The 26,317-nt window shown below is 34.1% G+C and overlaps 1 protein-coding gene and 1 non-coding gene across 2 annotated transcripts; one reads left to right on the top strand and one right to left on the bottom strand.

Moving 5' to 3' along the window:
- Nucleotides 1–6,416: 6,416 nt before the first annotated feature.
- On the top strand, nt 6,417–8,790 carry LOC108463058 (myb family transcription factor IPN2). The gene is made up of 6 exons (XM_017762995.2): nt 6,417–6,781; nt 6,873–6,949; nt 7,145–7,202; nt 7,331–7,385; nt 7,726–7,768; nt 7,900–8,790. The coding sequence occupies exons 1-6, from the start codon at nt 6,613–6,615 to the stop codon at nt 8,539–8,541; spliced, it is 1,044 nt and encodes a 347-aa protein (XP_017618484.1). The 5' UTR covers nt 6,417–6,612; the 3' UTR covers nt 8,542–8,790.
- A 5,875-nt stretch (nt 8,791–14,665) lies between these two features.
- LOC128287154 (small nucleolar RNA R71) lies at nt 14,666–14,771 on the bottom strand. Its single transcript, XR_008277850.1, has one exon. It is a non-coding gene; the product is annotated as a small nucleolar RNA R71 (small nucleolar RNA).
- Between the last annotated feature and the right edge of the window lie 11,546 nt (nt 14,772–26,317).

The raw sequence follows: 26,317 nt of genomic DNA, 5'->3' as shown, positions 1-26,317 counted from the left end.
CAACCCATAGAAGCTTGGCGTCTAGGTAAGTTGCAATTATCAAAAATAGATCGATGGCCTTCAAACAAGCTAAAGTGTGAATGTTTCATCAAAATCAACTCACACCACTTGTGTATAACCTTGAGCCATAAGTTTGGTGTTGTTCCTAATAATCTTCCCGTGCACATTTATCTTGTTCTTAAAAATCAAATTTGTCTCAATTACATTACTACATTCATGTTTGGGGAACACTTTCAATACATCATTCCTTTCAAACTTTTTCAACTCCTCTTGCATGACCTAAATCCAGTACTTATCCCTGAAGGCTTTTCTAAACTTTTTAGCTCATTGGGAGAAGTGTAACAATGTCACGATAGTTTAGTCTAAGCTTGTCTTTGGTCCTGATTTCACCCTTAACAACACTAATTACAATGTCTAAGAGATGATCCTTGAGTACCCTTAAAGATGGCTATGGTTAGGAAAGTTCATCCACAAGTCAATCAATACTATTAACCAATCAGTTGCATGTTCAGTTACAACTTCCTTGGCAACTAGCTCTATTGTGTCTTCATATGTGATGGAGAACTTGATCGTATTTTATGATTTTTTTATACTATTATTAATAAGGAAGATTTTCTTGGTGGTTTAGGTTTAAATAGCCTAATGCTCCAATGATTTTTAGGATATTGTCTCAAGTCCTAGTCTTCTATATCCTTTAAAAAAAGGTTTGAAGTCTCATAATTTGATTTAGAACCTTCTACCTCACGATTCTTTGAAGTTCAGTATTGATGGTGTAGTGGTAGGCAAGGACTATTCATAATAAGAATAGGAGAAACTTGTGTATCTTTTCTAAAATGATTGGACAAGTTAACTTGAATTTAGCTAAAATCCTTACTATAAGGGAGTCTTTAGTCAAATTTGTATCATTTAGCTTGGGTGAACTTGGGTTAATAGTGGAGTTTGAAATTGAGAATCTTATCAATTGGATTAACAACCATGAAGTTGCTCTGCATTATTAGACAAATGTTTACACAATTGTTTCTCTTTTGATCCTTACTAAAAATTATTGGAAACTAATATACACTCCAACAGAAAACAAAGTGGTGGTCAATAAGAAGGCGAAGTTTGGAGTTGACATACTTAATCCTATGATATTTATTTTGCCATAAGACTATGTGTTGTTAAGCTTCTTCTTTTAAGTTACTATTGGGTTTCTAATTGTAGGATTAATTTTGTCTTTTTGGTATTGCTTTGCGTGCATCAGAATATGTTATTGAAATATGTGTTATGTTTTATGCCTCGGACAATGGCGGAGCCAAGGGGGCTGGTAGAGGCCTCGGCCTCCCCTAAAATAGAAAATTTTCTATTTAAGCCCTTTATAATTTATAAAATTTTAAATTAGTAATGGTAAAATTACACTTTGCCCCAAAAAATGATAAAATTTTGGTTAATCCTTTAAAAATTATAAAGATATATACTATTAAAAATGGTGAAATTATATTTTTACTATTGTAAAATATACAATTTAATTTTGCCCTCAAAAAATGTTATGGCTCCACCACCGGCCTCGGAGTAATTATTTGTGATGTAACTCCAAAGATTGCTTTTGTTTTTTGAATCAATAAGCATATCTTCTTTCGGGGAAAAAAATTCCTGGATAAGGTAGCTAGTTTGACTTGTACGAGGTAGCTTTGAACATGGTATTTTGATCTCGAGTTGGTTTTGATTTGATATGTCAAATTAAAAATAAAAATAAAATAAATTATGTAGATTTAACTATAAAATATATAAATATTAATGTAAAATATTTTTAATATTTTATAATATATAAACAGTGATAATGGTTTGTCATGTCAAGTTAGGCCAATTTTAGACTAGGAATGAAATTATTTTTTGGGAATTGGGTTGCAGCCTAACTCATGGATAAATGTAACGTATAGTAAAAATATGTACCTTAGAGTAAAATTAAAATTTAATTTTAATACATAATTAAGTAGAAGAAATATTGAAAAATATTTGAAGGAGTTATTAATAATTTTAAAAATAAAAATATTAAATGATAATTTTCATGTTTTATTAATTAATTTGATGTCACTATATCCAACACAATAAATATATTAATTTTGAGTAACATTTTCATATGTATATAATATAATTTATTCAATAACTAGGTGTATTTTAAAGTTATTTTAATAGAAGAATAAGACTCCCCACTTATTGTTTTATGTTTCAAAAATCATGAAAATGAGTGGATACAACGTGAAAGAAGAAATAAAAAAAAAAAAAAGGAAAAGAAAAGAAATAGGAAATAGGATAAAAGAAATGAGTTGAAATAAAGGTGGAAATTGTAGATGAGAAATGGGAGCATCGGAATTAAGAGGGAAGGGGGAAGTTGTGGGAAAAGAGAGGAAAGAAGCATTATAAAAAAGTAGAGTGGGGCTGGCTGGTTCTAATTAAAGTTGGGTTGCAAAAGGAATATATTCATTTTAAAGAATAAATTCTGTAAGCACAATAAAGATGCTTGAAATTCAAGCAAACATGGCCTTAATACTAAGCCACCCTCATCTTTTTCAACTACCCTATATGGTGTGTTTTTTTTTTTTTTAAGCATTATTAATAATTAATCAACTAAAAGTTAAACTCCAACTTTGCTTCATTATAGTATAAAGGTAAGACAGCTATTGTACTATATCCTTCTAAAGCAAATCTCCAAATCTAATTCACCCTCCTCTTTTCTTATTTTTATTTTATAAATTAATGAAGTATAGAACCTTGCATTATTAAATTTCTAATTTTTTTTTTACTATCAAAATATTTATCATTTTTAATATTAATCAAACAATTTCTTAGAAATTTGGAATTATTTTATTATCAAATTGATGAAAGTTTTTAATAAAATTAAACTTTATATAATCCTCATCAAGGCTTAAAAAAAAATTCATAATACAATTTTTTTCCAAATATGTCACACCTAAATTCTCATTGTTTTATGAATTTTTAATCATATTGTACAATATTTTACAAATAAGTAAATTTAATACCAATTAAAAGGTTAATAAAATAACATATAATTTTTGTTTCATGTGAAAAAAATAAATCCATTCATTATAAATTTTATTTATTGTTAATGTCAAATTAAAAATTATGGTGATCAAAATTATAGTAGATTTTAACTCTTTTTTTATCAAATAAATTTATTTATTTTTAAAAAAACTTGGAATAGAATTACAATTTTTACATTTAAGTTGTGTAAAAGATATTACTAGTAATTATTTTCTTAAATTCAACAGATTCCCTATATTTATACTTACATTTATTTATATAGACATATGGATAGAGTAGTGCCAAAATACATTGTAGAACAGTAATGAGCAAAAAGGTTGTGGGGGAAATGGTTGAAGGAGGATTTGCTACGAGATCTACATTATTTAAATATTAATAAAATATGATTATTCTCTCAAACCAGCTTGACCATATCTTGTTGGCATACAACCATTGGTTTGATAGGAACAACAATTATATAAATATACTTTTAGTCAAACTACGTTGATTTAAATATTTCAACCTTTAATTTAATGCCATATGTATCCATCTCTTCTTCAAAAGAGAGAGTTGTCCCCCAAAAATACACTTGACTCCAAACTTCTGTGTGCATGTAGAACCAATTGAGATCTTGAGGGTTTGATTTTTGAAATTGGTACAAAGCAAGGCCTAAATTTGAAAAACCAACCAAAACTTGAGACCTTGTAGTACCACCGATGGCTACAAGATTGGCATAACTTCATTGAAGATGTAGAATTTACTTTGGCTCAAGAATCTTTGTTTGATTGTGAAAGAAGAAAGCATTTATTCCCACTATAGGATTTGGGTAAACACCATATATATAATGGGTTTGTATATTTCAGATATATAATATGGGTTTGTATTTACTACTGTATAAATTTATACATTAATAATTAATTATACCATGACACTTCATTAAAAATTCTTAAAAGAATTTTAAAATAAATACAAATAATTAAACTGCTCAACTGGTAAGATGATTAGATGTTAGTATACATATATATATATATATAAAAATTATTTGATACACCGTTAATGGAGATTATAAAATTCTACAAACAAATTGAGAGTTTGACAAGTATACTATAAAGCGTAGTAAAAACATAAAAATAAATTATATAAATAAATATAATATTTATTACACTCTCAAACCACAACTATGTATCAAATAATTACTCTGGTATATATATTAACCTTTTCGATTTCCAATCACATTTGACATCTTTGAATGGGAGAGGAGGAGGTGTTTTTATTTTAAAAATTCTTGGTAGTCATCTTGATTTAATACTACTTTATTTTAGCAAAGTGGGACATTGTGTCAATTTATTGGGTTTGACCCATTAACATTCAAGTGTATTTTTGTTTTTATTTGGTTTGGGAAATCATGGGATAGGATGGACAATCTTCAGTTCCACAAAAGTGATTAGAGAATGAGGCCCATCCATTAAACTTTAGAAGAGAGAAGGGTCCCCTACTACTTGCTGTCATCTAAAGCTTCATTCTTTATGCATGGATGTTCAGCTCCTTACATTATACCATTACCAACACCCCCACCGTAAAGTCATTCCCTTCGCTCTTTTTTTCTCCTTAATTTGCTAAGTTTTAGATTTTTTTAAGGGTAAATTACTAAATTATGGATAAATTTTCGTTTTAGTTATTTAACTAAAAAAAATTACAATTGTCATTGAATTATTTACAAGTTTTTATTTAAGTCATTAGGTTATTAAAATCGATGTTTTATGGCTTTCTCTATTCGCACTACCTGCATTAATCGGAAGCTTTCTTTTCCCTCTCTTTTACAATTCAATTTTTTCATGAAACAACTTTGGATGTCATAAATCTACAAACCAAAATTCAAATAGTTTTTTTCTCCGATCTCCAATACTAACTCTCAGATCAACTTGGATATATGGTATGTTTTTCTACTAGTCGATGGGTACTGATCCACTGTACCGATCGTCAAATCGTTACTTGGAGCTCATTGGCGAAACTTTTTTTTGAAAAAAAAATTAACAGCAAAGTGACTTAAATAAAATTTTTTAATGACTAATGATGTAGTTTATCCTAATTTTAAATATCAATATAATTACACCACATGAACATAAATGATGGTATGATATGAGAAAATAATATCAACATGTGAAACCGTCAGTGTATATAATATGAATTATACATATATATTAAATTTTAACACGATTATAATATATAACAATAATAAAATTATTTATTTATTTATCAATGCACATATATATGCAGGGATAATGCAATTGGGAATCACATATGAATGTTAGTGATGTACTCCTTGACTTCATATTTGAATCTTATTGATTATTGCCTGCAAAGCAACTACAGGCTTAGAAATTTTTTAAACAGATTGCGTACATGTTGCAGAATATGAAGCCACTTGTTTTACTATAAGTTGAATATGGATATATTAATGAAACAGTAGATTTGGGTTGTAATTAACAGCTTCTGTAATCCTTACAGAGGAAATATTCAAAATTTGATCAGTTATTTAACCGAAAGGCATGCAAAGGCAAAGGCAAAAAGCAAAAGAAACAAAAACAAAATGATACAGAAATTATAAGTTTAGTTATAGCTTTGATTGCCTAGTAATTTGGGTAAGAATCCATCAATTAATCATTAAATTTGGTGTCAAGAATGATGACTACCTTTTTCTTGGTAATGACATAAAGGATATATATACACACACACACAAATGTCTTTGTTTTCTGAACCCTCATCATAGATTATATAGCCCACAAGATTTTGAACCTCATTATAACCTAAAAAGGGAAATTGTACTATAAAACCAACAAAATGGGTCATGTATTGACTTTAATTAATGAGTCATGTATGTACTATTCAACATGGTTGGCATGGTGAGTGCATCGGCTCACTCATATTCCGAATACTAAAAAAGTTTGCACATGGTAATGGTATAGTAGAAAGATACAGTCTTCTTTTAGAGATGACAAAAGATACATTACCCTCACCCTCACTCTCACACGTATCTGATTTTGTACATTCTAACCATATTTTATTCTTTTGCAAAACTTTTCCATGCACTTATCTTTTTCTTTCTTAAACAGTAACCTCAACCCTTTTTTTTTTTTTCTGAAATTTGGAAGCTGTATGTTCAGATCTGTATATCTATCCGTCTGTCAGCTAGTAAAGTGTTTAAGTGTAGTATAAATATTGTATTGTACGTATGGTGATGACAACATATTTATAGTATCTTTTGTTTGGGTAAAGGGGAGAGCGGGTAACAGCTGCTCTTTAATATTTCTTTTTTTTTTTTTTTGGTATGATATATGGTATATGGTATGGTATGGTATGGTATGGTATGGTATGGTATATAGTATTATAAATTTAGCTTTTCTTTTTATATGAAGAGGGGAGCCTGTGGTTTATTCCCTTTTTTTTTTTTGAGTATAGTTGAAAACCAAGGAACCTAAAGCAAACCCTCTCTTCTCTTCTTCAAAAACGCACCCTATTCCTCCCTATTTGCATCGCATTTGTTCTTGAATCTCAGGGTATTCTCACAGCCGCTTGTGTGAGTGAGAGAGAATGTTCCAACCAAAGAAGCCCACAACTATGAATTCCCATGATAGGCCTATGTGTGTTCAAGGCGACTCTGGTCTGGTTCTCACCACTGACCCCAAGCCTCGCCTGCGTTGGACCGTTGAGCTCCATGAACGCTTTGTCGATGCTGTTACTCAGCTTGGAGGCCCTGACAGTACTTCATCTATCCATTATTAACCTTCTCTTTTTATTACTTCCATTTCTTCCTAACCTTATCATCGTTATGTTTTGCTTAACTTTGACAGAGGCCACACCAAAAACAATCATGAGAGTTATGGGAGTGAAGGGCCTTACACTTTACCACCTCAAGAGCCATCTCCAGGTTTGAATACGACACCCATATCTCATGCTTGCTTTAGCTTTTTTCTTCCAGCCCTTTTGTGACCGGCTTCTCCATGTAGGGTTGTCTTGGATTTCCCTTTTCTTTTTTCTTTTTGTGTGTTATTTTATTCATCTTTTCCTCTCTTTTTTATGCTTCTTTTGATTACACTAATTTCAATCCTTCTTGTTGGATTAGAAATTCAGACTTGGAAAGCAACCTCACAAAGAAATAAATGATCACTCTATGAAAGATGGTAAGAGATGAGGTGGACTCTTCTTTCTAGGGTTTTCTTTAAACATACTACTGTATATATATTTTCATGCATGTCTGTATGTTTGTAGCTAATTTTTCTTTTCTTCCCTGTTTTTCCGGGGGCGTTAGATCTTCAAAGAAGTGCTGCTTCGTCCTCAGGCATGATGGCTCGTAGCATGAACGAGTATGTATCTATTCAGTTGTTGTGATTATTTTAATGATGTAAAAAATACTATCAAGAGCAATCAAGTTAGGCCTACTCCCTTTTAGAACTTTTTTTTTCTTTTTGGTGCATACCCCCTTTTAGAACTTTAATTACGATTAATATTGAATTGTTGGGGTTGTAGATGATAAGTTTACGATTTAATACTATGGTTCAATCGATATAAAGTATGAATTAAATGAATATAAATCACATAGAATTTGCCTCTTTTTTTTTCTTTTTTTTTTCTAAAAATGAAATTATTTGGGATTTTCTCGTGGAACGTATGTGTAACTCTAACATGCATGGGTGATGCGATTAGGATGCAAATGGAAGTGCAGAGAAGACTTCATGAGCAATTGGAGGTATGCCCAAATTCTCCTTATCTCAACAGATCATATTATATTCTTTCTTGCTTCATCACTATTACAAAACAATGAAATCTTTGGGTGGATAAATCTTCTTTTATATGAACTGGTTCATGCGTGGCTGGCAGGTTCAAAGACACCTTCAACTGAGGATTGAGGCTCAAGGCAAGTATATGCAGTCCATACTAGAAAAGGCTTGTCAAACACTGGCTGGCGAAAACATGGCTTCCGGGGGCTATAAAGGTATGGGAAATCAAGGTGTTCCCGACATCGGAGCGATGAAAGATTTCGGTCCTCTCAATTTCCCACCTTTTCAAGATCTCAACATTTACGGAGGTGATCAACTTGATCTCCCACACAACATGGATAGACCATTACTTGATGGCTTCATTTCCAATAATGATAACACTTGCCTCGGAAAGAAGAGGCCGAGCCCTTACAGCGGCAGCGGGAAGAGTCCATTGATCTGGTCCGATGATCTCCGACTGCAAGATTTGGGCACGGCTCCATCATGTCTAGGACCTCAAGATGATCCTTTCAAAACCGACCAGATTCAGCTTGCACCGCCGTCTACCGAGCTAGACAGTATATCGGAGATTTACGATGCCAAGCCGGTGATTTCGGGCGATGGCATAGGTGAAAAGAAGTTCGAAGCATCGCCTAAGCTGGAAAGGCCATCGCCAAGAAGGGCAGCACTTCAGACGGAGAGGATGAACCCTATGATAAATAGTGGTAGTGTGGCACAAGGGAGGAATTCACCATTTGGATGATCAATTTCTAACATATATTTGACTTATGATTAGACATTATTAATTAATTATGCTCCCCGGCCCTGCGTCTGATATCTGAATAGGGTTTTAGTAAATTAATTATAATTACAATAGGGTTTTGCCTGAGGTATATGATAATGCATGCCATGCACATGCCAATCTTAATCTGTTACTTAATTGTTATGAGTTTAGTACATCAATTTGTACTTGCCCACCATTCCAATTATATGCTATTGTTGATTTCTACTATATATTTTGCGTCTTCAACTCGCACTTTGTGTGTGCCATGCCTGTTTTCTTCCATTGAAATATCTATCTTGTCAAAACTTCTTTTTATATAACCTAATCTTTTTTTAACTATCAGCTCATTTGTGCATGGAAATAACATTGTATTTTGTTATGATTTGAGATTTTAAGAACAAAAGAGAATGCGACAAAACTATTTTGCCATTGACATTTGCACGCCCTCTTCGTTCTTGATGTTAATTGGCCTTTTTGTTGGTCATCACCACCATAAAAGACAATACTGTATTCAAAATTCTTCTAAAAGGATGTGAGATGTAATATTTGGATTTGTTACGTACTGAACAAACCAAATTTTAAATCAAAATCTTTAATTTGAACTATATATTACTTGTTTATCGGTGATTTAGTAACAAGTTTTATAAAGAAAAGTGGATGTATCCTTTGAATAGCTAGTTTTACACAAATTTTGTCTCTAAAAACATAAGATTGTGCAATTTCCGATGATAAATATATCGTGGGAAAAGAGCAATGAATGATGGTCATAATGTGTAGGCTCCTCTGGTAAGAATGAAGTAAACTTTTTAAAACCCTTACTTTTAAGGTAGTTATTATCATTGGGAAGCACGAAGCCACACTAAAAAAAAAAAAAACTGCAAGGCACGATATGCTCCCCATTAAAGCAAACGATCATGGGGTTTGGGAGCACATGCCTCTGCAAAAGCATATATTACATACATACCTATTTAATAGATTATATTATATCACTTTGGGAACCAAGCACATTTTGATTGTACATACTTAGCAACCCCTTTTTCTTATTATGTTAGAGCAACATTTATTAATTGCCAATGATAGTAGCCGACATACAGTATCTACCTTTTAACCTCTTTACCACTCCTTATTCCTGGGGTCTCAGTTTTCCAAGTGGACACTAATTACTACTTTTAAGTTTCAATCATCATGTGTGTGGATTAACTCTAATATTTAATTATTTGATTTCTCAACTTGGCATTTCTGTAAAATTCATAAGGTAAGTGTTCATTCAACTTATAGCATAGTAATAGTATCAATTAAGTATTGAATGATATGTTTATAATTATATATAATAAAAGTATTAAATGAGATGTTTTAAATGTTGATATTTAAGGTAATCATATGAAATGATATTTTTTTTTATTCATCTATAAAAGTAGAATATCGTATTGTAGTTGTTGCTCTTTTCAAAATATATTGGATCACGCACCTGCTCATAGACCTCCATGTCGTATTCCCAACCATGCCATTGATACTATTTGACAATATTAGAGTCGGCAAATCTAGTGAACCACACCAAAATGAAGCATTTAGAAGTTGAGCTTCACTTTGTTCGTAAACAAGTGTGGCGTTCTCAAGTTTGAATTACTAATATTCTCTCTGCTGATCAATTTGATGATCCTCTTACCAAGATTTTGTCTAATTCTACTTTTAAACAAGTTCTTCCCAAGTTAGATGTTGTTGGGGAGGAACGTAACAACGCACTTATTATTTCGAATAATTGTAACACCCTATATCCGGCTTAGAAGTTAAGACCAAGTTTGAAAGTTACATCAAATTATTTTAGAACAAACTATCCCTTAATTACTTGAAATTCAACAATTGGAAAGCATGTAATTAGTTAGATCAAACATAAAATTCAACTTCCGAAGCTTAATTCAAAACAAACGCACACTAGCATAAGTTTATAAAAGCAACGATAAAATAACTAAAGAGAGATGACTAAGCTCCTGCCAAGCTAACCCGCCTAAGTCAGTGGGTTACCTATAATCCAAACAAACAACTAATGAGTTTACAACTCAGTGTGTAACTTACATTCACAATTAAATTGTGAAATAACATATGTGATTTCAGTTTGTCTTTAGTCAGCCAATTCTCAAAATCAGATACAGAAACAAAAGATATCATATACAATTGCATAACAGTTCAGATACAGACGCAGATTCTTACCCCTAACCTGTAACACCCCAAACCCGCCTAGACGTTATGGCCGAATCTGGTGGCGTTTCATGAGAGTGCTTTTATAAAAGCTTAGTAAGTTAAAATCAATCAAATTATTATCTTTACTTAAATCGGGAAATCCTTATTCCATTAATTATTTGAAAATCGTTCTTTTACGTGAAGCTAAAACATCAATAATTTGTAAATCAACAACTTAACAATTTAAAAACCCCAAAATAAACCCAAAACAAATAGCTCAAGTCCAAAAATTTAATCCCAAAACAAATATAGGAAAAAAATTGAACAGATGAAATAAACGTTACTCAAAAATCCATGAGTCTAACAGTGGTCACCATCGAGCCCTCCGCCACACCGATCCATCTACTGCTGAGGATTACCTTACATAAAATAAATAAAAGGGGTGAGTTTTCGCAAACTCAGTGTGTACATCCCCACAAACAGCATGCATACAAACAGATAACATAATACAGATATTCGGCCTTAGCCATACAAATATCGCATACAGATCAGATCAGATATCAGAGAACAGAAATCATGCCCACCAACCCTGCACACCATCTTCGTCTAACCCAATACACCATGTTGGGATAAAATCGACCCACCCAGTCCCACACACCAAGTATGGGGATAAAATCGACCCATCCAGCCTTACACACCAAGTGGTACTGTAAAACAGTACATAACAGATATATGCAGCGTAACTGCCCGATAAGAGGCTAATCGACTCTCAGACTTCCTTCTCTTCACAACAACCCAACCCAATACAATGCATCATAAATATCATGGCATGCTTATATGCAGAAATCAGACCATATCATAGCAGAACAGATATATGAAATCAGGCAGATATATATGCTTATTGTAACATGCTTTACATACAACACAATAATCATTCATAGTATGGGGTCTAAATAACGCTTACCGACCCTACAGACAGGTCAAAGTCGACTTAGGTGACCCATGCAACCTTACAGAACATTTTAGAAAAATTGGGCTCACACGCCCGTGTGGCCTACACGGCCCAAATTAGTCTTACCCGTGTGGATCACATGACCTAGCCCAAGACCCACACGCCCGTGTGGTTCACCCGTGTGACCCACACGCCCGTGCGGCCTACACGACCCAAATGGTCAAGCCCGTGCCTCGCACACGGCCTCGCCAGCCTCACACGCTCGTGTCCGTTGCTCTTATGTGGTACGCACGACCTGGCTCATCTGTCACACGCTCGTGTCTCGCGTCCCAAGCTACCACACGGGCAGACCACACGCCCGTGTAGCGTCGACAGACTGGTTTTCGACTTTCGCCGAAACTTGTTTTCTGTGCAATTGAAGTACACACCTGGTTTGTTTCCATTGTAAATCCAATCACAAGCACTCCAAAGCCTTCGACGAAGAACAGTGTTTTCTTGCTCTTTAAAACCCCGATTAATGATCCACAGATCCTTGAATCCTCCCGAATCGACGAAATCTACTAGTAAAGCACCAAGCCAAACGAAAGGGAAAGAAAAACGAATAAAGAGGAGAAGGAGAAAAGGAAATTTTGGCAATAAAGGGAATTTTTGGGGAAAAGAGAAGACGGCAAGTAAAAACTATTTTGGAAAAAAGGAGGAACAAAAAGATAACCCTAGGTTTTCCCCTTAAAGCCCACAACTCAGAACTTTAATGAAGCACAATGCTTACTAAAACTTGCAACAAAAATAATCCTAACACCACTGCAGGGAATCAAACCCCTGACCCTGAGCATAATCTCTTGTCACTTAACCATTAAACCAGCAAGCCGATTCTGTTAAGTTTTTACTAACAATTTCTTATAAGCTGATAAGTTGTAATTTATACATATTTTTATCCCACGCCTAGCACATTTTTGGATGAATTATCATTAGATTTGTGGAATTTGATGCTCCTAATCCTTTAATTTCATTTTTTATACTTAGGTGAGCATAGGAGAGTAAAAAGAGCAAGAAACGAGCTAAAAACGGAGAAAATGGGTCAACGTGGGAAATCAACACGGCCTGGACTTCTTCACACAGGTAGACCACACACCCGTGTCTATTTAATAGATTGTAACACGGCCTAAGCCATACCACACAACCGTGTTTATTTAGCAAACTCTAACACGACCTAAGCCACCTCACACAGGCGTGTCACACGGGCGTGTCTCTGTCGAGCCCAAGTCTAGTTCTATTCAGAAAAGGCCACTTTTTAGGTTTTGGAAGTAGCCTAAAGCCTATATAAACACCCAGGGAACACACGGAGTAGGAGGCAAGAAATTACTCGAAGAAAGCCGATTGATCCATCTTAGAAGCCGGATTCTCCTTCAAGACTGAAGATCTCCCTTCAATTTTCTTCAGGGGTTTTTGGGTGTCTTTATGTTTTGTTATTATTATTCTTCTGAGATGTTTTCTTTTACACATATGAACTAAATCCCCTAAATAACTAAGGGGGATGAAGCCTAAGACAGATCTTGTTACTATTTTCTGAATTATATGATAAATACTTGATTTGTTCTTAATTATTGCTTTAATATTTCAGGATAATGATTCAAGTATTGATGTGCTTATTCAGATGAGCAAAAGTCCCTGTCTAAGAGTAGATCTAGCATAATTATGCGGAGTTGATTGCACCCCTAGACATAGGGAGACATAAATCTACCGGATTAGGGTCAAACCTAATAAGGGAATCCACATATCGAGTTAATGCAACACTAGGGGTTTTAATTAGAAAGAGATTTCAATTAATCAACTTAAAGACGTTGTTAGTCTCGGGAAAGATAATAATATAACTTAGGGATTTCTACGGATCAAGTCAAGTGAATAAATCGTCTAATTCAGAGTCAAATAACAAGTGAAGTCTAGGTGGATTCTTCCTTGGGTATTGTCTAAATCAATCAGTTTTCCCAAAAGTATTTCCCCAATTTACTTCTTGTGCAGTCTTAGTTTAGTTAATTAGTTTAGATAAAGCAAATCCCCTTATTTTTAGGTTAGATAATAAAAAGAAGGCTAATACTAGTACTTTTATTTCCTGTGGGTTCGACATTCCGGTCTTGCTATAAACTATACTGCTGTTCGATAGGTGCACTTGCCTTTATCGTGATAATAGTTAGTTTTCAAATACGATCAATCATAAATATAAAACTTATCATACACATCAAGTTTTTAGATCCGTTGCCGGGGACTAAGATATTAGGAACGCTTAATTTTTATAACTTTAGCCATTTATTTTATTGCAAGTTAAATTTTATTTTAATTTTGTTTATATTACTAAATTTTCTTCTATTTACTTCTGGCAGGTTTTTATAGTTTATGACTAGAAGAAACCCGTCGGGACCATTACTTTTTGATAGTGAGATCGAATGCACAGCTCGCAAAAACCGAAAAGAAATAAGGCGAAGCCTGAGATACATAGAGGAAGAGCGAGAGGACGATATTCACACTATAACCGAAGATATGGCTGAAAATCAGAATAATCAGTTACCTTTTGTGATCGCGGCAAATCCAATAAATCAAAATCCTGCTCCTCGTACTATGTATGATTATGCTAAACCCAATTTAACAGGAACTAAATCGAGTATAGTTAGGCCTGCTATTGCTGCAAATAATTTTGAACTGAAGCCTAACACAATTCAAATGATACAACAGTTTGTTCAGTTTATTGGTTTGCAGGATGAGGATCCAAACACTCATTTAGCAAATTATTTAGAATTCTGCGACACTTTTAAAATCAATGGCATTTCTGATGATGCCATTCGCCTTCGGTTGTTTCCCTTTTCATTAAGGAATAAGGCTAAACAATGGTTGAGCTCGTTACCACGAGGGTCAATCACTACTTGGGAACAAATTACTGAAAAATTTTTACTTAAATATTTTCCACCGGCTAAGACAGCTAATTAAGGAATGATATTTCTTCTTTTGTGTAAATGGATTTAAAAATACTCTATGATGCATGTGATAGATACAAGGATCTATTGAGAAGGTGCCCTCACCATGGGTTACCACTTTGGCTACAGGTGCAAACTTTTCACAATGGCCTGAATCCTTCGACTAGACAGATGATTGACGCAGCTGCTGGTGGGGCTATCAATAATAAGACATTTGAAGAGGCTTATGAATTTATAGAAGAGATGTCACTGAATAATTATTAGTGGCAAGTCATGAGGACAAAGCCGATGAAAGCAGTTGGCGTTTTTAACGTCGATTCGGTCATTATGCTCTCTAATCAAGTAGAACTTTTGAATAGCAAAATTGATGGTTTACTTGGTTCTTCACAGGTTCATCCAGTAATGCAGTACGACACAAATGGAGGTGGAACAAGCAATTTAGAATACCCACCCTATGGCCACAACATGGAAAACGAGCAATTGAATTATATGGGTGATAATCCTCGACCTTAAACTAATCCTTATAGTAATACTTACAATGCAGGTTGGAGGAACCACCCAAATTTCTCATGGGAAGGCCAAGGGAATCAGAGACCACCACCCCTCTAGGCTTCCAACAACAACCTTACCAGTAGGAGAAAAAGCCGAACCTTGAGGAGATGATGACAAAATTTATTTCAGTAGCAAAAACCAATTTTCAGAACATTAAAACTGCACTTAAAAATCAGCAAGCATCGATCCAAGGGCTCGAGAATCAAATTGGACAGCTGGCTAAGATGATGTCAGAAAGACCACCAGGAAGTCTATCTAGTAACACCGAACCCAACCCAAAAGAGCATGTGAAAGCAGTTACACTAAGGAGTGGGAAAGTGTTAGTTGAATCTGAAAAGAAGCCACCATAAGAAGCTGACAGAAACGAATAAGAAGAGGTGAAACCCGAAAACAATGACAATCCAATGCTAAAGGAATATAAACCACCAATCCCAGATCCAGCAAAGTTGAAAAAAGACCGTATGGATGCAAAATTCGGTAAATTTCTTGAACTTTTTAAACAACTGCATATTAACTTACCTTTTGTTGAAGCTATATCGCAGATGCCTACATATGCAAAATTTTTAAAGGATCTTCTAACAAACAAAAGGAAGTTTGAAGACTTATCTACAGTGGAACTTAATGAGGAGTGCTCCGCCATACTCTAAAATAAACTGCCAACCAAACTGAAAGATCCAGGAAGTTTTATTATTCCCTGCTTGATTGGTAGTTTGAATGTTGATAAGGCACTAGCTGATTTAGGCACTAGTATTAATTTGATGCCATATAAAATGTTTAAACAACTTGGTCTTGGGGAACTTAAACCCACTAGGATGAGTATTCAATTAGCTGTTAGATCTGTTAAATATCATAGGGATATTATAGATGACGTACTTGTAAAAGTAGATAAATTTATATTCCTTATTGATTTCATTGTGCTTGACATGGATGAAGATGTTGAAATACCTTTAATCTTAGGTCGTCCATTTTTAGCCACTACTAGGGCTGTTATTGATGTGGGTGATGGTAAATTGGTATTTAAAGTAGGTGACAAAGAGATTATTTTTAAAATTTATGATGCCATGAGATTTTCTAAGGAACATGATGATTCATGTTATTTTATTGACTCTATTGATCATGCTACTCAAGATTCTTTTTAAGAAATCGTACATAAGGACACGTTGGAACTGTGTCTTGCCTAATGAGAGGAGGAAGATGGTGATGATTCTGAGATAGGTAAGATAAAAGCTGAACCAAATTCCAATTAACCCTCCTCAAGACAAGTAGAATATAAGGGTATTAAGGTAAACGATGAACTTAAGCAAAAACCCACTATTGAAGAACCTCCCAAACTGAGACTTAAACAATTGCCAAATCACTTGGCATATGCATTCCTTGGAAATAATTCTACATTACCGGTCATTATTGCGTCTAACTTGCAACCCAGGGAGAAAGAGGAATTACTCCAAGTATTAAGATAACATAAAAGGGCCATAGCTAGGAAAATTTCTGACATTAAAGGGATCAGCCCTTCTTTTTGCACCCACAAAATTTTAATGGAAGATTAATATAAGCCATGTGTGCAAACCCAAAGACGACTGGACCCCAACATGAAGGAAGTTATTAAAACTGAGGTAATTAAACTCCTAGATGCTGGAATTATTTATCCTATTTATGACAGTTCTTAGGTAAGTCCAATGCAGGTTGTTCCTAAGAAATGAGGCATGACTGTTGTAGTCAATGTGGAGAATGAATTAATCCCAACAAGGACAGTCACAGGTTGGAGAGTTTGCATTGACTATAGGAAGCTGAATGATGTCACAAGAAAAGATCACTTTCCCCTTCCATTCATTGACCAAATGTTGGAAAGATTATTAGGGCACATGTACTATTGCTTTTTAGACGGACTCTCTGGCTATTTTCAAATCCTAATAGCTCCTGAAGATCAAGAGAAGATGACATTTACATGTTCATACGGTACGTTTGCTTATCGTAGAATACCTTTCGGATTATGTAATGCTCCTGCTACTTTTCAGTACTACATGATGGCCATTTTTGACGAACTCGTAGAAGACATCATGGAGGTATTTATGGATGATTTCTCAGTATTTGGTAACTCCTTCCATCTTTTCCTTAAAAATTTAAAACGAGTTTTAATAAGATGTGAGGAGACGAACCTTGTGCTTAACTGGGAAAAATGTCACTTTATGGCTCAAGAAGGTATTATGTTAGGACATAAAATATCTAGTAAAGGGATTGAGGTTGATAAATCTAAAATTGAAACCATTGAAAAACTACTCCCCCTAGTTCGGTTAAGGCTATTAGAAGCTTTTTAGGACATGTTGGGTTTTATAGAAGATTTATTAAAGACTTTTTCTAAAATAGCTAAGCCTTTGACTAAATTACTAGAAAAATATGTACCTTTTAATTTTGATCAGGAATGTTTAGAAGCATTTAATACTTTGAAGGATAAATTGATTAATGCTCCAATTATAATTATACCTGATTGGAATTTACCTTTCGAACTAATGTGCGATGCGAGTGATTTTGCAGTAGGTGCAGTTTTGGGACAACAACGAGACAAGCATTTTCAACCAATCCATTATGCTAGCAAAACTTTGACAACCGCACAAGAAAACTACACCACCATGAAGATAGAGCTGTTAGCTATGGTTTTTGCATTCGATAAATTTAGGCCATATCTAATATTGTCTAGAGTTGTCATTTATACTGACCATTCTACTCTTCGCTATCTTTTAAACTAAGACTGATACAAAAACTCGACTCATTCGATGGATTCTATTATTATAGGAATTTGACTTGGAGATTCAGGATAAGAAATGAGCTAAAAATCCCGCAGCTGATCATCTTTCCATGCTTGAAAATTCAAGTACCAAAGAGCTAGATGAAATTGAAATAAATGATTCATTCCCTGAAGAACAAATTTTTGCTATATCTTATTCTGAAGTAGTTTGGTTTTCAGGCATTGCAAATTTTTTAGCCGCTAACATTATCCTAAAAGGGTTGACACATTAGCAAAAGAAGAGATTCTTTACTAATGTGAAAAACTACTTTTGGGAAGACCCTTTCCTTTTCTGTATATGTACAGATCAAGTCATTAGGAGATGCGTTACAAGATCAGAAGCATTGAAGATCTTGAAACATTGCCACTCAGGACCGACTGGAGGACATTACAAAGGAAATAGGACCGTACATAAAATACTCGAATCAGGTTTTTATTGGCCTACACTTTTCAAAGACGCCAACAGGTATGTTGCTACTTGCGATAAATGGCAATGATCAAGTAATATCTCTAAACGTGATGAAATGCCCTAAACATACATGCTCTCGTGTCAAATATTTGATATATGGGGTATTGATTTCATGGGTCCATTCCTCAGCTCATTTGGGAATAAATACATATTAGTAGCTGTTGATTATATGTCTAAATTGGTGGAAGCCCAAGCTTTACCTACTAATGATGCTAGAGTGCTAGTACGATTCCTTAAGAAACTCTTCTCTCGATTTGGAACACTTAGAGCAATTATCAATGATAGGAGTACTCATTTTTGTAATGCCCAATTTGATAAGACCCTTAAGAAATATGGAGTTTACCACAGAACAGCTACCCCCTATCATCCTCAAACTAGTGGACAAGTCGAAGTAGCAAACCGAGAGCTCAAACGTATTGTAGAAAAGACAGTAGAATCAAACAGGAAGGATTGGGCGATGAAAGTAGATGTGCTCTATGGGCTTATAGAACTACTTTTAAGACCCCCATAGGAACATCCCCTTACAGACTTGTTTATGGAAAAAGTTGTCATCTACAGTTTGAGTTAGAACACAAGGCATTCTAGGCTATAAAACTTCTAAAATTTGATCCCAAACATACAGGTGAAAATAGGTTGATGCAGTTAAACGAGTTAGATGAGTGGCGAACCAATGCATATGAAAATTCACGTCTATACAAGGAAGCAACAAAGCGCCGCTACGACACTCGTTTAAGGCAATGTAAGTAATTTGAAGTTGGAGATCTTGTCCTGTTATATAACTCATGGCTCAAATTGTTTCCTGGGAAGCTTAAATCACGATGGTCAGGTCTTTTCATAGTCCAAACTGTCTTTTCATATGGCACGGTAGAGGTAAGTCACCCATCACAAGGCACTTTCAAGGTAAATGGACATCGTCTCAAACTTTATAACGATGAGAATTCTAAAGACGACAGAGAGGAGCTACGGCTTAATGAACTTCCATGAAAATACCCACAAGGTAGAGTCAAGACTAAACTCTAAATAAGCGCTTCTCGGGGGACAACCCGAGCACTAACGGTGTTGAATTCTTTAAATTTTAGTTTTTAACATTTAAATCATTAACTGAGTTCTTGAATACAGTTTTTCCAAATCCACAAGGCCAGACACACGGACGTGCCTTAGGCCGTGCTCATACCACGGGAGGCAACACGGTTATGCGATACGACTGTGTGAAAACAGAACAAAACTTTTCCCAAAACACGGGATTCAATATGTTGCCATGGCCGTGTGACATGGCTGTGGGCAATCCTGCCAAATTAACACAGGCGTGCTACACGCCCGTGCCTACTACCCGTGGACGAAACTGTCAAAATAACACGGTCGTGTGCACCAATACGCCCAAAGAACACGGGCGTGGGCCGAATTCAAAACGCACCCAAATTTGAAAACCGTGAAAGACACGGGCTGAAATAAGGGCACACGGGCATGTTCCACGGCTGTGTGTCCCAATATCTATATAAATAGGGTGGATTTTTGAAGACTTTTATTTATTATTTTTTACTTTTATCTTTACTTATTTTTTTTAAAATTACTTTTTATTTTATTTCTATTTAATACTATTTTTAATTCATCTTTAGGTTTTACAATTTAAATTAAGCAATTTATGTTTTCGGCCATTTCTTTACGAGTAATCATGCCATTTTATATTTCCTAAAGAGTTAATAATTCTATTACAGTTATGAAGAGCTCCATAGCTCACTATTACTTACGAATTTGCAACTCCACTGGAAAAGGTCCTCCATGACTGCCATGCCCTGCTCGACCACGACCATAGCTCTTTTGGCACAGCACTTGTAGACTAACGACCTCTACCACCACCGGAGTATCCTCCTCCAATCTCACCCTTTTCTTAGCCAATTACTTTACATGACTTCAATTCAATGATTCCATTTAACATTCAAGAAGTTTCATTTCTCTCCCTATCTTATGATCTTATATCTATATTTTTCAGTAAATTTATCTTTGTATATTGAGGATAATGTACATCTTAAGTGTGGGGAGAGGGGGGAGGGGTTATTTATATCATTATCAGAAAAATCCCTGAATTTTATCTTATTCCCACGTGAGTCACTCATATCACTATTAGAATGAATTTTGATTAATTTATGATTTTTATTAATATGTCTTGAATTAAAACATAGGCATTTATGCATTGATTGTTTAAACTTTAAGGAATTAGAGAGTCATGTATGATAAGTTGATTTTTTTTTTTTGAGAATTAAAATTTTGTAGGTTATTTCCCCAAGTTTAGGTATTATCTTGAAGATGAAATTCACAGGATTAACATAAAAAAGCCATAATTTTTGTGAGATCTTGAGCCTTTAGAACCCTATCTATAAAGCTGCTCTATCTGGCATTCACTGCTCATTGCCTTCTTTCTTATAGACCAGTAAGATGAACGAGAGCCTGTGGCTTTTCGGCTTTCTCGGCATGATCTTGCGACTTTTTGAGTCTACCTTTGAGCGCCTGAATCAATTCAACAAAAAAGAGGTAAAATCCCCTAGTTGGGCTGTCTTCGAGCAAGCTCTTAGCTTTCATCGTGAGTGAGAGAGGAACTTTCATGCTCACTTTTATTGTTGCTATGAGTGCGTCAATATTGATTTGTTATTCTAGAACTTGCTTCGGTTATGCATGTTAAGACCACACCATTGATTTGATATGTCGAGATGATAAAGGCACTTAGGTTTAACCCACTCACTCCATAAAACTCTACCTTCATAATTAACCCTTAGTGAACCCCTTTGAGCCTAACAAGCCATTCATTGATTTACCCTCAATATTAACCCTTAACCCATTATTGTTGAAATCCTCTCAATTAATTTGATCCCTATTTTTGTCGAGATTTGATTTGAATAAATTGCTTAGCTATGTTTTATTTTTGATAGTTAGCAAAATTCTATGTTACTTGATTTGTTCTTAAAAAAAAAACCGAAGTTGCTGAAATTGAAATTTGTCGTTTAGCATATTACAAAATTATGTAATGCTTGGATTAAAATGATGTTATCTATGAAGAAAAGCTCAATTCTAGGATCATCTAATTAGGGATGTAATTTGTCAATTTTAGTATTTTTCTAGTTAGGTAATTTTTCAATTCAACCTCGATTCTAACTTCAGCTTGTGACCACACCCCCTAACCAAAACCACGTTACAAACCTCTAAAGACCTTTTGATTGATGTATCATCTCAATATATAGTGGTGGAGATTTAATTTTCACGCAAGCCTATGGTAATAATTTTTCATATTGACTGATGAGTGCTAAACTTGTTGTCCTTAAACACCTCAAGTGATTTGAGTGAACCTTTACTGAGGATGTTGAATTCTGTGATATTTTGAATAAAAGGTGATTACTTAGATGAGGGGAGACACCTATGTTTTCGTGATAAAATGCTCATCTTGGAATGGTTGAAACTTTAATGTTCTTCTAGTTGAATTCTCAATGTATGATTACTTATGAATTATTTTGAGATATTATTGATAGGAATTATAAGTTGAGAAAAATGAATTCTTAATTGTGAATTAAGGAGTTTGCTTGAGGACAAGTAAACGTTTAAGTGTGGGGATATTTGATAAGTCGTAATTTATACATATTTTTATCCCATGCTTAGCACATTTTTGATGAATTATCATTAGATTTGTGGAATTTGATGCTCTTAATCCTTTAATTTCATTTTTTATACTTAGGTGAGCATAGGAGAGTAAAAAGAGCAAGAAACGGGCCAAAAACGGAGAAAATAGGTCAACATGGGAAATCAACACAACCTGGAATTCCTCACACGGGTAGACTACACGCTCGTGTCTATTTAACAGATTGTAACACGGCCTAAGCCACACCACACAGCTGTGTTTATTTAGCAGACTCTAACACGGCCTAAGCCACCTCACACGGGCGTGTAACACGGGCGTGTCCCTGTTGAGCCCAAGTCTAGTTCTATTCGGAAAAGGCCACTTTTCAGGTTTTGGAAGCAGTCTAAAGCCTATATAAACACCCCAGGAACACATGGAGTAGGAGGTAAAGAATTACTCGAAGAAAGCTGATTGATCCATCTTAGAAGCCGGATTCTCCTTCAAGACTGAATATCTCCCTTCAATTTCCTTCAGGGGTTTTTGGGTGTCTTTATGTTTTGTTATTATTATTCTTCTGAGATGTTTTCTTTTACACATATGAACTAAATCCCCTAAATACTTAAAGGGGATGAAGCCTAAGACGGATCTTGTTACTATTTTCTGAATTATATGATAAATACTTGATTTGTTCTTAATTATGTGTTCTTAATTCTTGCTTTAATATTCCAGGATATTGATTCAAGTATTGTTGTGCTTATTCAGAGGAGGAAAAGTCCCTATCTAATAGTAGATCTAGCATAATTAAACGGAGTTGATTGCACCCCTAGACACAGGGTAACATAAATCTGTCGGATTAGGGTCAAACCTAATAAGGGAATCCATAGATCTAGTTAATGCAACACTAGGGGTTTTAATTAGAAAGAGATTTCAATTAATCAACCTAGGGTTAGATGTTGTTAGTCTCGAGAGAGATGATAATATAACTTAGGGATTTCTACCGATCGAGTCAAGTGAATAAATCATCTAATTCAAAGTCAAATAACAAGTGAAGTCTAGGTGGATTCTTCCTTGGGTATTGTCTAAATCAATCAGTTTTCCCAAAAGTATTTCCCCAATTTACTTTCTGTGCATTCTTAGTTTAGTTAATTAGTTTAAATAAAGCAAATCCCCTTATTTTTAGGCTAGATAATAAAAAAAAAGGTTAATACTAGTACTTTTAGTTCCTGTGGGTTCGACATTCCGGTCTTGTTATAAGCTATACTACTGTTCGATAGGTGCGCTTGCCTTTATCATGATAATAGTTAGTTTTCAAGTACAATCAATCATAAATATAAAACTTATCACGCACATCATAAGCCCACTGACCTCAAGTCAGGCTTAATTCAATTAAAAACCCAAATTTAGCCCAAGTTACAGCCTGAACTTAGGACCTTCCAAACACACCCCAGAGCTCATAATTACTTAACCCAACATACATTTAAGCGAAAATAACATGAACCACAAATTCAGACACTTCCAAGCCCAAAAATTGAAAAAAGCCGAAAATAAAAAATTTAGGGCGTTACACAACCGCTACAGACCACATAGTGACTAAGTGTCACGTTTCAGAAATACTGCATTCAAGCTACCAGATCAGAATGCAATAACTTGCTAAAGTTAAATATAAGTTTGTGGCTTAGCCACTAAGCTCGGTAGATTATTAAACTCCCCCACTTTCTCTTTATCACAATCCGAACCCAATGCAGATGAAGATTAACGGATGTCAAAAATGTGTGTATAGAAATGCCAATTCAGATCATGCTCATGTAAAGTTATTACAGTTACTTATTAGATCTCATATCAACTATATAAATAAAAATAACATATATTTCAGTAATGGATCATTAGATAACAGTTTCATTAACTAATTCAGATCATACAGTCTTTATCGTAGGCCTACATTTGATTCAAACGACAATTACGACCCGAAGGAAAAATTATGATTTTTGGCCCACACACCCGTGCCTAGGTGTCTGGCTCAAAACAGTGGGTTACACAACCAAGAACATGCCCGTGTGACTCAAAACTGAAAATATCTCTCACACGGCTTAGACACACGCTCGTGTCTCTGGCCCGTGTAACTCTAATTCATAAATAGTCAGTTACACGGCCTGTACGTATGTTCGTGTCCCTAGCCCGTGTGACTCTAATTCACAAATAATGAATTACATGGCCTAGACACACACCCGTGTCCCTAGCCCGTGTAACCTTAATTCACAAACAGTGAGTTACACAGCCTACCACACAGCCTGACACCCGGTCGTGTGACTCATATGGCCTACCACACGGCATGGCACACGGCTGTGTGGCGTCAATAGCCGTGTTTTTTGGCATTCGCAAATCACAGAATTTTCGATTTTCGTTACACATGCGATAAAGTTTTGATGTAAAAGCAATGTAAAAGAATCCAGAACTTAAACGACAATCAATTGATGAATTAAACAACTAAATAGAACCCAAATGCTAAAGTTAACATCCAAAACTAACATGCGTCAAAAACTTAGACACAAAACCTTAAAGTAAAATTATTCGCTCACCAACAATCTACAACAACTAGTTGAAACTAAACTGTTGAAGGGCTACTCCTCTTGATATCTTCACCTAAAAAGGAATCAAACTGGACAATTAATAGAGATTTCGAAGCAACATACAGTAACAATCAATTTCAAAAGGAACAGGCAAAAACTAGTAAAGTAGAAGAAGACAATAGAAGAACTTCCGCAGAAACCTTTCAATTGCAACTATGAACAATACAATACCCTTGATTAAATCCAATAACAGTTTACGGGAGCAAGCAAAAAGAAAAAGAAAAGAAAGGTGAAAGAAGAAAGAAAGAAGAAGAACAAAAGAAAGAAAAAAACATTAAAGAACATGGCTTTTAAAACAACAAAAACTAACAGGCTTTTACTACATAGCATTAAGATATTTCCTTAACACATGCGTAAAGACTTGAATGTAGAATCAAAAGTATATAGAAGCTTAACCATTGAATTAGTAGGCTCATTCTTGATACAGATTAACGCAAAAATAAACTTAAGTCAAATGTTCAACACTAAAGATCAAGTCAAACAAAATAAAATTTTTTTTAAAAGTGAGGTTTGAACCTCTAACCTCTAACATAGAAAAAAAAATTTAGCCACAGATCCAAAGACTTAATTATATTAAAATTTAACAAACAACACTCAAATTTTTGGAGTAGTACAATTATTTTATTCCTACTTTCTTGCTAAGTCTTGTTTATTGTTATGTTGTGTTATAATTATTTGTTTAGATTATAGGTTGTTAAAGGTTGTTCCTAATATTCAACTTTCATTTAAATTAGTTTGTTATTCTGTGTATAAATACCACCATTTTAGAACAATAAAAGAGAAGGGCATTTTTCTACATTTCCTTTCCATTCTTAATTATAGTACAAAGTACCATTGTATAGGCTTATTTGCTATTTTGTTTAAGTTAATTGTTTATCCATGTTTTGGATTCAAATAGCATAAATGAAATGTTGATCCATGTGTTTTTCCTAGTGACTGTGATATTTTATTTTGGAATTTTTATGAAAATTAATATTATAAAATACTAATCACCTTAATTAGGAGTACTAATGGCTTGTGACCACGGCTCCCTAAAATGGTAAAATTTTAATTTATGTCATTTATAATTTATAAAATTTTAAATTAGTAATGATAAAATTATACTTTGGCTCCCAAAAATAATAAAATTGGATTTAACCCTTTAAAAATTATAAATTTATAGACTATTATAAATGATGAAATTACATTTTATTATCGTAAAAATATACAATTTAAATTCATGCCTCTTCAAAAAATTTTGGCTCCGCCACTAGGGGTACTTCTTATATTTTTAAAAAAATTATATCTTTATTTTTTAATTTTATTGGAAATTATAATCATTTTAATTTGATATTGATAAACATTTAATGTATTTTTGAACACAAAATATTTAATATATTAATTAAAATATCACTACATGATTTACAATATTTTGAATGCTATTAAATATTTTGTAATCTCTAAATAAACATATTACAAAGTTTGTTTTTTTTTGGTAGTACATGTTAGATTTTAAAAACTCTATTTGAAGTTAAATACCAAATCAATTTCATACTAAACAATTTTAAATCTTAAAACTATCATGAATGCTAACATTAAATCAACTTTCTGGAAAAATGACATGCACAATACGACCCACATGTGAA

Source organism: Gossypium arboreum, chromosome 13, assembly GCF_025698485.1.
Source record: "Gossypium arboreum isolate Shixiya-1 chromosome 13, ASM2569848v2, whole genome shotgun sequence".
NCBI classification, from domain to species: domain Eukaryota; kingdom Viridiplantae; phylum Streptophyta; class Magnoliopsida; order Malvales; family Malvaceae; genus Gossypium; species Gossypium arboreum.
The sequence above is the reverse complement of the archived record's forward strand: the minus strand, read 5'-3'. Positions and strand labels throughout refer to the sequence as shown.

Coding starts and splice junctions, on each gene's coding strand:
- LOC108463058 (XM_017762995.2), top strand. CDS start 6,613: ATGTTCCAACCAAAGAAGCCCACAACTATGAATTCCCATGATAGGCCT. Junction 6,950..7,144: donor ACCTCAAGAGCCATCTCCAG/GTTTGAATACGA, acceptor TTGTTGGATTAG/AAATTCAGACTTGGAAAGCA. Junction 7,769..7,899: donor GACTTCATGAGCAATTGGAG/GTATGCCCAAAT, acceptor CGTGGCTGGCAG/GTTCAAAGACACCTTCAACT.